Source organism: Puma concolor, chromosome B4 (genome assembly GCF_028749965.1).
Source record: "Puma concolor isolate L17-30 chromosome B4, mPumCon1.1.hap2, whole genome shotgun sequence".
NCBI lineage: Eukaryota > Metazoa > Chordata > Mammalia > Carnivora > Felidae > Puma > Puma concolor.
In genome coordinates this window covers 142,362,067-142,374,227 of record NC_141673.1, presented here as the reverse complement: position 1 = coordinate 142,374,227, position 12,161 = coordinate 142,362,067, and the positions used below count along the sequence as shown (strand labels likewise).

The following is a 12,161-nucleotide window of genomic DNA, read 5'->3' as shown; positions in this document are numbered from 1 at the left end:
TGGGGGCTCAGTCAGTTAAGTGTCCGACTCTTGATTTCAACTCAGGTCATGATCTCATGGTTGTGAGATTGAGCCCCATGTTGGGCTCTGCTGACAGTATGTATATGTGTGTGTGTGTATATAAATACACACACATGAAATGGAATATTACTCAGATATTAAAAAAGAATACAATTTGCAACAACCTGGACAGAACTTGAGGACATTGGGCTAAGTTTTAAAAAAGCCACACAGAGAAAGACAAATACTGTGTGATCTCACTTATCTGTGGACTCTAAATAAACACCACGCTCATAGATACCAAGAACAGATCGGTGGTTGCCAGAGGCAGAGGGTGTGGTGTGGGTGATATCCTGGGGATGCCATGGACAGCATGGTGACCATAGCTAGTAATGCTGTATTGTATGTTTGAAAGTTGCTAAGAGAGTAAATCTTAGAAGTTGTCATATATTTGACAGACTTGATTTTAAAAGCACTCTTATTTTGTGCTTTTAATTTGTCCTTGTATATATTTATCGCTGTCCTGCTTGCCTTCTTTTGAAATATTTTGTATCTTACATTAGTCCCTCTACTGATTTGAAAGTAATACAAAGTGTACTTGTTACTCTAGAAATTAGGATATATATATATCTATATATATCTATATATATCTATATATAGATATATATAGATATATATAGATATATATATCTCCTTACAAAACTCTAATGTTAATAAAGTTAGCCTCCACATTAGATCCCACATTTCTCCATCTGAATTTATATGTAGTTGAACTCTATCCAGATCAGGAGGCCTTTAAGGCAAATTATTTCCCAGATTAAATAAAATCACCTCTAGTTTAACAATTTAAAAAGAAACGCAGCCCATATACATTAATATGGCCTCTTTTTTAAAGACAACCAGATCAGGGTTTTTTTTGTTTTTTTTTTTAAATGTTTATTTTGAGAGACACAGCATGAGCAGGGGAAGGGCAGACAGGGAGACACAGAATCTGAAGCAGAGTCAAGGCACTGAGCTGTCAGCACAGAGCTTGATGCAGAGCTTGAATCCACAAACCATGAGATCATAACCTGAGCCAAAGTCAGTCGCTTAACTGACAGAACCACCCAGGTGCCCCTGGCCTCTCAATTTAAAAACAAATCAAAGGTGCCTCTGGGTGGATCCATTGGTTAAGTGTCTCACTCTTGGTTTCGGCTCACGTCATGATCTCGAGGTTTGTGAGTCAGTGCGTGGGTCTGCACTGACCGCATGGAGCCTGCTTGGGATTCTCTCTCTCCCTGTCTCTCTGCCCCGCCCCCATGCATGCATGCCCTCTTTCTCTCTCTCAAAATAAATCAACCTAGGGGTGCCTGGGTGGCTCAGTTAACTAGTTAAGCATCCGACTCTTGGTTTCGGCGTGGGTCACGATCTCATGATTCGTGGGTTTGAGCCCCACGTCGGGCTCTGTGCTGATGACGCAGAGCCTGCTTTGGATTCTGTCTCCTCTCTCTGCCCCTCTGTGATATCTTATCTATGATAAATTGTAAGTGTTTCAGCACACATGCGTGTGGCAAACTTCACAGTTGACAAATCTGTCAAGGGTATATGGGGACTTGTTATATTGTCCTTGCAATTTTTCAGTAGGTTTGAAATTTGAAAATAGTTGGAAGAAATAATAAGCCCTTGCCGTCACAGAACTCACATCCCTGGTGGACAAGTAAATTACATGCTGTATATTACAGGGTGGTAAGTGATAGAAAAACCAGGAAAGGAGGGTAATGGTCAGATTAGGCATCACTGATGTGGCCAATATTGAGTGGTTTTGAACAATCGTGAGTCATGGATATGTCTGGAAACAAATTTTCTCAGGAAGAAGTTGTTTAAAGATGTTAAGTGAGAGCAGGAGCAGTGAGAGGGCCTCAGGGCCTGCGCAGAGCTGGCTGCAAGGGGAGTTGTGAGAACAGTGGTGCCAGGCATGTCATGGGCGGGGTGGGGGGCAACCACTGACGGGTTTCCTCTGCTGCATGCTGAGCAAGTGTCAAAGGGCACACTCCCTGGCTGCTGTGTTGGGAACAGGTATCAGGAGGCAAGAGCAGAACCAGGCCAGTCAGGATGCAGTCCAGGACCGTCTTACTTAAAATCTTTAAAATAAATACATAGAATTGTCACAGAGACAGCAGGCCATCTCAGTATGAAATAGAATTCCATAGAGATTTAAATTTGGGAGTCTAAAGCATGTAGATTAAAGATAAGTATGCAAAACATAGTTCTTTGTATATTTCAATGTGCACAAATCCAGTCTCAAGTTCACTCGGTGAAAGTTTGGAGAGAAGTCCAGGAAGGATCCAGCTGAAGAGTGGGGAAGAGGTGCTCTGAAATACTACAAACACCCCATGGGTCCCCCATTCCCTGGGAAGGTCCCCCAGATTGGAATGAAACTGTCCAGCAAGTGTGCTCTTGAGAGCAGATGGGAGGACAGTTTCCCCCTGAGAATTATGTGAGGTGCAGCCCAGGGACTTGCTGACAGGCCTCTGAGCTCCCAAAGCCACTTGACTTGTCATCTGTGCCTGTCCACTCTGTGGGGACCAAGCAGGAGAATAACACGTGCTCCCACCCTAGTGTCTCGTTTTTTGCTCTTGTTCTCTGGCCAATATTGGTTTGAGGGCAGAACAATCCATTTTATAGAAGACTACTTCTGACCCTTAAAGGGGCTGTCGGTTATATATTTTGGAGACTGTGGACTTTAAAGTTTAGGATAAAAATTTAAAAATGTCTCAGGGCAGCTGGCTCAGTCGGTTGAGCATGTGACTTCGGGTCAGGTCATGATCTTGCGGTCCATGGGGTTGAACCCTGTGTTGGGCTGTGCTGACAGTGCAGAGCCTGCTTGGGATACTCTCTCCCTCTCTCTCTGCCCCTTCCCTGCTCATGTTTTCTCTCTCTCAAAATAGATAAATGAAAACTTCTTACAAATGTTTTTTTAAATTTAAGTTTCATTGGCTTTAAAAACCTGAGAGTTGTAAGGAGTCCATCAGGTCAAAGAACATTCATACTTATGTGTTTCAGAGAACAGCAGCAATGTCTACCACTTGCTGAGCATTTACAGAATGTTCAGATCTAATGTCCAATACAGCCATCACGAGCCACTGTAGCTACTGAGTTACTTACCCATGGCTGGCAGCCTAAAACTTGCCAGAGAACTAAAGAACTAGAAATCATAAATGCATTTTGAAGCTATATGACATTTATCATATTTAAGCTACCTAAGTGGGTTAATCTATTATGGCATTAAAATTTTAACCAACCAGACAACAATATCAAAATGTAATTCTTTTTGTTTTTCAATAAAATTAATACTTGCCACATGGTCTTGCCTGAAGTTTTAAGTTAACTGTTCAGGGTTAACACGAAATGGGTTTTTCTACTGAATTTATAAAATATTTAGCTTTGTGGGGCACCTGGGTAGCTCAGTTGGTTGTGTCAGGTCATGATCTCACGGTTCGTGGGTTTGAACCCCATGTTGGGCTCTGTGCTGACAACTTGGAGCCTGGAGCCTGCTTCAGATTCTGTGTCTCCCTCTCTCTCTGTTTCTCCCCAACTTGCTCGCTCGCTCTCTCTCAAAAATAAATAAATATTAAAAAATATATATTTAACTTTAATAATTTTTCATCTTTTTCATTATTTATTATTACACAGCATTTGATAAGACAGCCGTCTTAAGATACCAAATCTGAGAAATCTATGGCAAGAGTTTTAGAAAGTGCATTAAAGTACAATTTAATATTAATTTATACATATTCTATAACCCAAATCTATTTTACATGGACATTAGTCTATTGAATTTTGTTCCCCCTACAATATGGCCTGACTCTGTAGAACAGTGGCTTTCAACTGGGGGAAACTGTCCTCCAGGAGACAGTGGCATCTGGTGTCATTGTGACTGTCACGGGCAGGGGTGTTAATAGCTTTTAGTGGGTAGAACCCAGGGATGCTGCTAAACATCCTCTGACACACAGGATGAACCCTCACAACGAAGAATTATCCAACCCAAATGTCAAGTGTCAAAGTTAAGATATCCTGTAGAGTACAGACAGGATGTCTTAGAGTATAGGATGTCTGATCTGACCCAATTTCTCCTTTACAGAGAGCCTGTCCACTCCAATTCTACAAACTCTACTTCCAATGTGGGCCTTGAACTTATGACTCTGAGATCAAGAGTTGTATGCTTGACAAATTGCAGGGGTACCTGCAACCCTGTCCACTGTAATTCTGAAAGCACATTTTAAAAAAATTTTTATTAATATAATTTGTCAAATTGGCTTACATACAGCACCCAATGCTCATCCCAACAAGTGCCCTCCTCACTGCCCATCACCCATTCACAACCCCCCACCCCCTGCATCCACCCTTAGTTTGTTCTCTGTATTTAAGAGAGTCTCTTGTGGTTTGCCCCTTCCCTCCCCCTTCCCTTCCCCCATGGTCTTCTGTTAAGTTTCTCAAGTTCTACGTATGAGTGAAAACATTTATCTGTCCTTCTCTGACTTATTTCACTCAGCATAATACCTTCCAGTTCCATCCGTGTTACTGCAAATGGCAGGATTTCATCTGAAAGCATAGTTGTAACCAATATCATTACCAAAAGCAATGTTCAACTTTAAGTATCAAAATACTTTCAGAATGATTAATCCCTAAAATCAACTTAGAGTGACAAAAATCAGGACATATACCATTTTATTTCCCTTGAACCTGCTCTACTAGTTAAATCTGCTCACACAGAATGTTAACTTGGACTGTTTTGAAGTAGCTAAGCAAAGAGTTCCCACTGTACATTTTTCCAGACTATGGTAAAAATTTAATGATTTATAATGCATTTGGCAAAGAGCAAAGTGCTCTCAAGTGTGCTGACAATGTTTATCACAACATATGAAAACTGAAGAGCTTCATTTATTTGTTCAAGTATGTTAGCACTGTGATTAGACAAGTTAAATTGCCGTTTTTTTACGATAGCCTCTCATAAATGTCTTTTACAAATAGCAATGCACACATATGGGGGATGTAATATAAAATCAAAAAGTTGGTTGTATTTTTCCACACAAATACTGATTGTAAAGTATCAGTGTTCCAAGTGAGAGTTCTTACGGGGAACCAAATTTTAAAAAATCATGTTAAGTTTACAAAGTAGAGAAATTTTTCAGTATTTTACTAACCCTTCATCTCCACCTGAAATTCACATTCGGTGTATTTTGTCATGGTCAACAAACTGACTCAAATGATTTAAGTTATCCCACCACTTAAAGAGGAAAGCCTCCGCAACAATTTGAAACCATGGAGTTATCTTAATTTCACCACTGGCTGCTTTTTTCAGAAGTTCTTTTAGCTCTTCCTTTGTCACATAACAATAGCTCTTAATCTCATTGGGATCTGGATTCAAAGTTACATTCTTCTTCACAAACAAAATGTAATCAATTTCATGTTCCCCCCAAATACCATCTGATTGAGCCTTGTAGTGAATTCGTGTTAGATAATTAATTTCTTCTGGAGGAACCTAGGATGAAAATAAAATAACAGTTGATTTTATTGAAATAATTACATTAAAAAAAAAAGGCACAGTCACTCAAACCAGATGTGTGACATTCTCCTTCACACCTTAATAATACTTCTTGGGGAAAAAAGTACCATTTTAACTGGATGAGATATACTTTATTTACTCAGGTCTTATTTAAAGGTGACAATTCCAGGAAAGAAAAAGATGATTTCAATTTACAGAATCAGATTTGTAGTTCATATTCCTGAGTATTTCCATAAGAAACCAATTATCTTTGAACTCATCTGTTATAAAAGTAGCCAACTTTATTTTTTTTTTTAACTTTATTTATTCTGAAAGAAGAGAGTGCATGCAAGTGGGGGAGGAGCAGAGAGAGGATCCCAAGCGGGCTTTGAGCTGTCAGCGTGGAACCCGATTCGGGACTCAAACTGACCAACTGCAAGATCATGTACTGAGACCAAATCAAGAGCCAGATGCTTAACCCACTGAGCCACCCAGGTGACTCCATTAATAAACTTTACATACTGGTTAACGGATGAATGTACTTCAGCACTGAGCTAAATTCTGACAAGGAATATGAGGAAATCAAAATTTAAATAATTTGTAATGAAGGTGCTTTCTAGGGCCAGTAACTCACAAGTTCACAAAGCAGAGAACTACCTTAAATTTAAAACTTTATTAAAAATGTTTTAACGTATTTCAATTTTCTAAACAAGATTTCAGCTTGTATGGGTAGTGCAGTGAAATTGGTTACCTCTTCCATGGGGATCCCTAATTCAGCCTTTAAACGCCTCTGTGCTGCTCGCCTTACTCCAATTGCATCATTTTCTTCGAGCTCTCCTGGATTACTTAATGGATGACTACAACAAGTATTGGTAAAATAACCTGGAACATATTAACATAGATGTAGGTTAACTTTCTTGCAAGTAAATCTAAAAGATCAAGAAAATTTATAAGAGTTTTAAAAACAACAGAAAATCAAGTGGCTGAGATTTTCTAAATAAGTTATCATGAGCTATCAGCAATCATTTTGTGAAACAGACATGTTTAGGTAAGTTCTTTATTAATGTCTTCTTAACCAGAAAGATCAAAGTGTATAAATACAAACTTAAAATACATATAATAAAAATATATACTAAGGGGTGCCTGGGTCGCTCAGTTAAGCATCCAACTCTTGATTTCAGCTCAGGTCATGACCTGACCATTTGTGAGATGGAGTCCACGCTGACAGTTTGGACCCCGCTTGGGATTCTCTCTCTCCATCTCTCTCTGCCCCTCCCCCACATGCACATTCTCTCAAACTTTAAAAAATTTTTTTTAACATTTATTTATTTTTGAGACAGAGAGAGACAGAGCATGAACAGGGGAGGGTCAGAGAGAGGGAGACACAGAATCTGAAACAGGCTCCAGGCTCTGAGCTTTCAGCACAGAGCCCGACGCGGGGCTCGAACTCACAGCCCTCACGGACCGCGAGATCATGACCTGAGCCGAAGTCGACCGCTTAACTGACTGAGCCACCCAGGCGCCCCTCAAACTTTAAAAAATATATATTAAAAGATGTATATGGGGGCGCCTGGGTGGCGCAGTCGGTTAAGCGTCCGACTTCAGCCAGGTCACGATCTCGCGGTCCGTGAGTTCGAGCCCCGCGTCGGGCTCTGGGCTGATGGCTCAGAGCCTAGAGCCTGTTTCCGATTCTGTGTCTCCCTCTCTCTCTGCCCCTCCCCCATTCATGCTCTGTCTCTCTCTGTCCCAAAAATAATAAATGTTGAAAAAAAAAAATAAAAAAAAAAAGATGTATATGAATATACATACATATATATAACAATTTTTATCTCTATTTTTATTAGGTTGCAGTCAATACATAAGCTTCTTTTATGCAAAATATGAAGTTAAGTCTTTCACAGGGTTTCCCTTTGACCCAGGTTCCCGAAAATTCTGAGTGACAGAGTCAAGTGACAGTCCCAAGAAAATACTGTACTTTATTAAAAGCACAGGCACCTGGAAAGGTGATTTTAGCATCTGATCTTTGTTGTAGCAGAAGCTTATTTTCAGTGTTGAACAAGAAGACACTAAAAGCTCGATGCAATAATCCTGAAAGCCAAAGAGAAGCAATTAATTTAGTCTGAAAATACCAGTCATTCGCCCCATTCTCAGCTTGGGATCCGGAATACTAGTAACTTGCTCCACTTGCTTTTTTCCATAGTCTCCTGCTATTTAGTGAGTTTGCACGACTATGACATCCCAGCCACCACGGTTAGAAGAAGGCGAGCAGGTGGCCAGATCTGGCCACGCTCCTGGTCGGGAAAACTGAGCTGCTCCTGGTCGGGAAAACTGAGCTCGGGGGCCCGGGGCTGTGACAGCGGGGGGGGGGGGGGGGGGAGACAGGTGCTCCCCTGCGGCCAGACCACAGGTGGCGCGCGACAGGGTTAGAAACCACACGTCCGGACCCGGAGAGCCGCCTGGGCCAGCCTGACCGAGGGGAGGGCGCTGGGACACAGCACCTTTCTCTATGTTCTCATTCAGGTGACAGTTCTTCTTGGTGTCGGCCCCAATCTTATTGTCATTCTCATCGATGAGGATGCACATCTCCGCCAGCAGCTGCACCTGCTGCTCGTCCAGGCCGTCGGTGTCTATCTCGGGCATGGTGGCGGTCCGTCGGACCTGGCCCGCGACCCTGGCGCAAACACAGGTCACCGACCCCTGCCGTCAGTCCACGTCCCCGGAGCGGCTCGTGGCCCCGCCGACGGCGCGCGGCGGGCCTTCCCCCTCCAAGGGGGCTCGCGGTCGTCCTCCCCTCCGCACTCCCGGGGCTCCCCTCCCCTCCCCCCGGGGGCTCCCGGCCCTCCTCCCCCTCTCCGGGCCCCACTGGTCAGCCTTCCGCAGCCCCTGCTGGACGGGCGGCTCCCGGGCCTTCCCTCAACTTTTACTCGCCACGGAAAGTCCCCAGGGAGAGCGGGAGCGGCTTCGCGCGGAGAACGTAGCGCGACGGGGCGGCGCGGTCCCCCTCGGTCCCCGGACCCCACAAGACCTCCGTCCGCCTACCTCCGACACCGGCTGCCGGGGAAAGCTTGCTCTGCCGGGCTCCCCTCCCGCAGGCTCCGCCCCCAGACCTGGGACCCGCCCCTCGGCGCCGGGCGCCCAACCATCAGCGCTCGCGCCAGGGCACGCCACATGCTCGCCAGCCAATCGCGCGCGGGCTGCGCCAGACGTCAGGGTCGCGCGATGGCGCGTGCAGGGCCTCTGGCCGGGTGACCTGGTTCTAATGCTGCCGGCGCTCTCCGACGGCCGCTGTGAGGAGCCCGCTGTGCTGCGGGGCAGTTTTAACGGCGGTGCCCCGAGATGGACGGCTGGGCGAGTGGCCCCGACCGCATCAGCCAGTCGGCGCGCCCCGGGCGCTGCGTCAGGGGCCCCTAGAAGTCAGAGGTCCCCGCACGTTCGCCCTCTGAGACGTCGTGACGTCTGTGCGCCTACTTCTGCGCAGTCACCTGACCTCCGGGGCCGAGACTTCGGACGGCCTCCGCGGGTGGGGCGTCCTGCTTGCCGAGGACCGGCCAGAGCGAGGGTGGAAGGATTCCGCGGGAATGGGGACCAACGCGACGTCCCTGTTGGTGTTTTCGTCCGGCAGGCTGCGCGGCACACCCACCCCCAACGTCCCCACACCCCCGAAATCACACCCAGACACCCCCCCATGTCACACCCCACACCCCCAACATCAGCCGAATCACACCCACACCCCACGTGTCCTCATCCCCACACATTCCCGCCCCCATATCTCACCGCACAGCCCCCGCATGTCACACGCCCATCAAGCCCCCAAATCATACCCGCACCCCTGTGCCCTCATTCCCACACAGTCCCCCCAGCCACACCCCCAACAGCCCCCAAGTCACACCCAGCCTGCACGCACACCCCACGTGCCCTCATCCCCATGCATCCCCCCACATCACACCCCATTGCTCCCCTGTCACAACCCACACCCCCAACACCCCCTCAAATCACACCCAGCCTACGCCCACACCCCCCCTGCCCTCACCCCCACACATTCCCCCCCGCGTCACACCCCACAGACCCCCCCACACACACCCAACACCCCACCCCACCACTTACACCACACCCCCTCCACATCACACCCACACCACACACGCCACGCTATATACACCCCCACCTACACACATACCTTATTGCTGTCTTTGAAGGGTTTGTCTCCAATGAGGAATTTCTATACATTCTCAAGTGTTTCTTTCCCCAAGAAAGGTCATTTAGCAAAGTTGATGAGGTCAAGGCAGGTTAAGGGACATTCTGCACTTGGATAGGGTTGATTTGCCATTCAATGGTAAAATCTGTTGATTTGTTAACTGTTAAAATTTTATGTGTTAAAATTTTTAAATTATTAAAATGACCAAATTTGCCATCAGGTGACAATCATTCACTTACTCAAATTGAATAAAGCATGGTTATATATTAGGAGTGTTAAAAAACTATTAGAGTGCACAAGGGAGAGGGGCAGGGGCAAGAGAAAATATGAAGCAGGCTCCATGCTCAGTGCAGAGCACAAGGCGCGGCTCGATTCCACGACCCTGGGTTCACGACCTGACCCAAAATCAAGAATCAGATACTCAACAGGCTGAGCCACTCAGGCACCCCAGGAGTATCATAATTCAGATTACATGTGAAATTATTTTCCATTTTAAAATAATTATAAAATGTCTACGTAGCTGAGGTTCCTTCCTCTCTGCCTGTGAAATTTAAAATAATTTTTATTGAAATACGGAAAGATTTTTAATGAAATAATTACTGCTAAGCAAACTGCAGTGCAGGAGTCCTTAAACTTTTTGGTCTCAGGACCTTTTATAGTCTTAAAATTTACTGAGAAACTTAAAGAGCTTTCCCTTACTGTTTGTATCTATCTGTATTTACTATCGTAGAAATATTAAAACATATATTAAAATGTTTAATTCATTTAAATATTTGTTAATTCACTTAATGACAAATATAACACATACAGACAAATAACATTTTAATAAAAAATAATTATGTTTTCCAAACAAAAATGTCAGAAGAGGTTTGTGGGAGATTTTGTTTACATTTTTGCAAATCTCTTTGATGTCTGACAATAGGAGACAGCTGTTACATATTGCATTGGCTGAAGTATATAAAGAAAATCTTGCCTCACACAGATAATACTGGAAAATTGGGAAGTATTTTATTAACCTTTTCAGATGATCATGGTTGTTCTTTTTTGATAATACACCAAAACACCACAAGTAGTGGTTTTTTTAAAGGATATTTGTTCTTTGGAATCTGAAACCACATTAGTGAACATTTTATATTCTGCTACATTAACATTGTTGCTTTTGACTGAAACTTGAATGTATATTTTCCCATGCATAATTTTGTAATATCGGGCCACTTGGAAAATGTTGCTTCACTGAATTAAGCAGATCTTACAAATGTTGACACATTTCATTATTCCATACCAATCACCTTGGTTAATATCATCACCAATTTCATCAGAAAAGTCTTTAAGCATTGGGAAGCTGTCAAGCCCTTGGTGGCAGATACATGTTTTTTTTTTTAAGTTGAATTTTAGCATGATTATTCAAATCTGTTTTTGGCAAAAAAAAATATTATCAGTTATTTTCTTTGTAGTGACAAGTTCACTTAGTTTTGTTTTGTTGTTTTTTTTTTAGAAAATGTCTGCAGAGGGGGCACCTGGGTGGCTCAGTTGGTTAAGCGTCTGACTGCAGCTCAGGTCATGAGCTCGCAGTTCCTGAGTTCAAACCCTGCATTGGGCTCTGTGCTGACAACTCAGGGCCTGGAACCTGCTTTGGATTCTGTGTCTCCCTCTCTCTCTGTTCCTCCCCTACTTGTGCTCGCTCTTTGTGTCTCTCTCTCTCTCTCAAAAATAAATAAAGAGTAAAAAAAGTAAAAAAAAAAAAGGAAACAAAATGTCTGCCAAATACCCTGGCTTTAGTAACCTTAATGTTACTCATTCTTCCCGGTAAAAATAGGGTTCTATGAAAAAAGTTCAGCCTGCAACCCATTCTCAGAGGAGCTTTTCCTCAAGACAACTATTGTAATTCAGGATGTAGCAAAAGTGCTTTATGTGTACTCCCTGTTTTGTTACATAGAGTATTAGATAAATACTGAAGAGTTCAGATTATTAAAATTAATATTTTTTACTGCTTCATCAGGGACATTGGTAAGTGCAATTGTTTTTTTACTGCATGTGCATGGTGATGAAGAATACAGGGACTACTAGTACTGTTTGGTGGCATGGTCTTGGTAAGTGACAAGGTACTAGTTTTATCTCCCATCCCTCCCCCAAAGCTTGCTTTTGCACCATCATCAGTGTAAATATCAACACAGTGAAAATGGCAAATAACTTTTAGTGTTATTATGAAAATAATAATAAGAAGTCTATGACTGGTAAATGGTAACTTTTAGTATTATTATGAAAATAATAAGTCTGTGACTTCTTAAAAGTCTTGGAAATCCCCGGGGATCCGTGAGCCACACTTTGAGAACCATAGCCCTACGTCTACTACCTTAGAAAGTCCTAGCAGACATAATAATGCACAAGCACACATTCCATTAGCCTTAGAGAATGATGTCACCACACATCATATAGTCTCTAGGA

General features: G+C 43.7%; 1 protein-coding gene and 1 long non-coding RNA gene across 5 annotated transcripts; both read right to left on the bottom strand.

The window, feature by feature from the left end:
- Positions 1-4,690: 4,690 nt before the first annotated feature.
- On the bottom strand, positions 4,691-8,967 carry LOC112868007 (isopentenyl-diphosphate Delta-isomerase 1). Of its 4 annotated transcripts, none has more exons than XM_086715094.1 (5): positions 8,564-8,967; positions 8,023-8,195; positions 7,520-7,612; positions 6,276-6,406; positions 4,691-5,521 (listed from the first exon to the last, which is right to left on the bottom strand). In XM_086715094.1, exons 1-5 carry the CDS (start codon positions 8,692-8,694, stop codon positions 5,204-5,206), a joined length of 846 nt encoding a protein of 281 aa, XP_086571220.1. In that variant the 5' UTR covers positions 8,695-8,967; the 3' UTR covers positions 4,691-5,203. The 4 variants fall into 4 exon arrangements, with proteins under 4 accessions (XP_086571220.1, XP_086571222.1, XP_086571221.1 ...); XM_086715096.1 differs by having other exon boundaries at positions 8,453-8,589; XM_086715095.1 differs by having other exon boundaries at positions 8,443-8,582.
- On the bottom strand, positions 6,566-7,513 carry LOC147579570 (uncharacterized). The gene is made up of 2 exons (XR_015254089.1): positions 7,330-7,513; positions 6,566-7,094 (listed from the first exon to the last, which is right to left on the bottom strand). It is a non-coding gene; the product is annotated as an uncharacterized LOC147579570 (long non-coding RNA).
- Positions 8,968-12,161: the final 3,194 nt, after the last annotated feature.

Excerpts from the sequence above, each read along its gene's own strand:
- LOC112868007 (XM_086715094.1), bottom strand. The coding sequence starts at position 8,694 with ATGTGGCGTGCCCTGGCGCGAGCGCTGATGGTTGGGCGCCCGGCGCCG. Across the intron at positions 6,407-7,519 it reads TGCTAAAATCACCTTTCCAG|GTTATTTTACCAATACTTGT; the intron begins GTGCCTGTGCTT and ends AATATGTTCCAG. Across the intron at positions 5,522-6,275 it reads TAGGGATCCCCATGGAAGAG|GTTCCTCCAGAAGAAATTAA; the intron begins GTAACCAATTTC and ends TTTTCATCCTAG.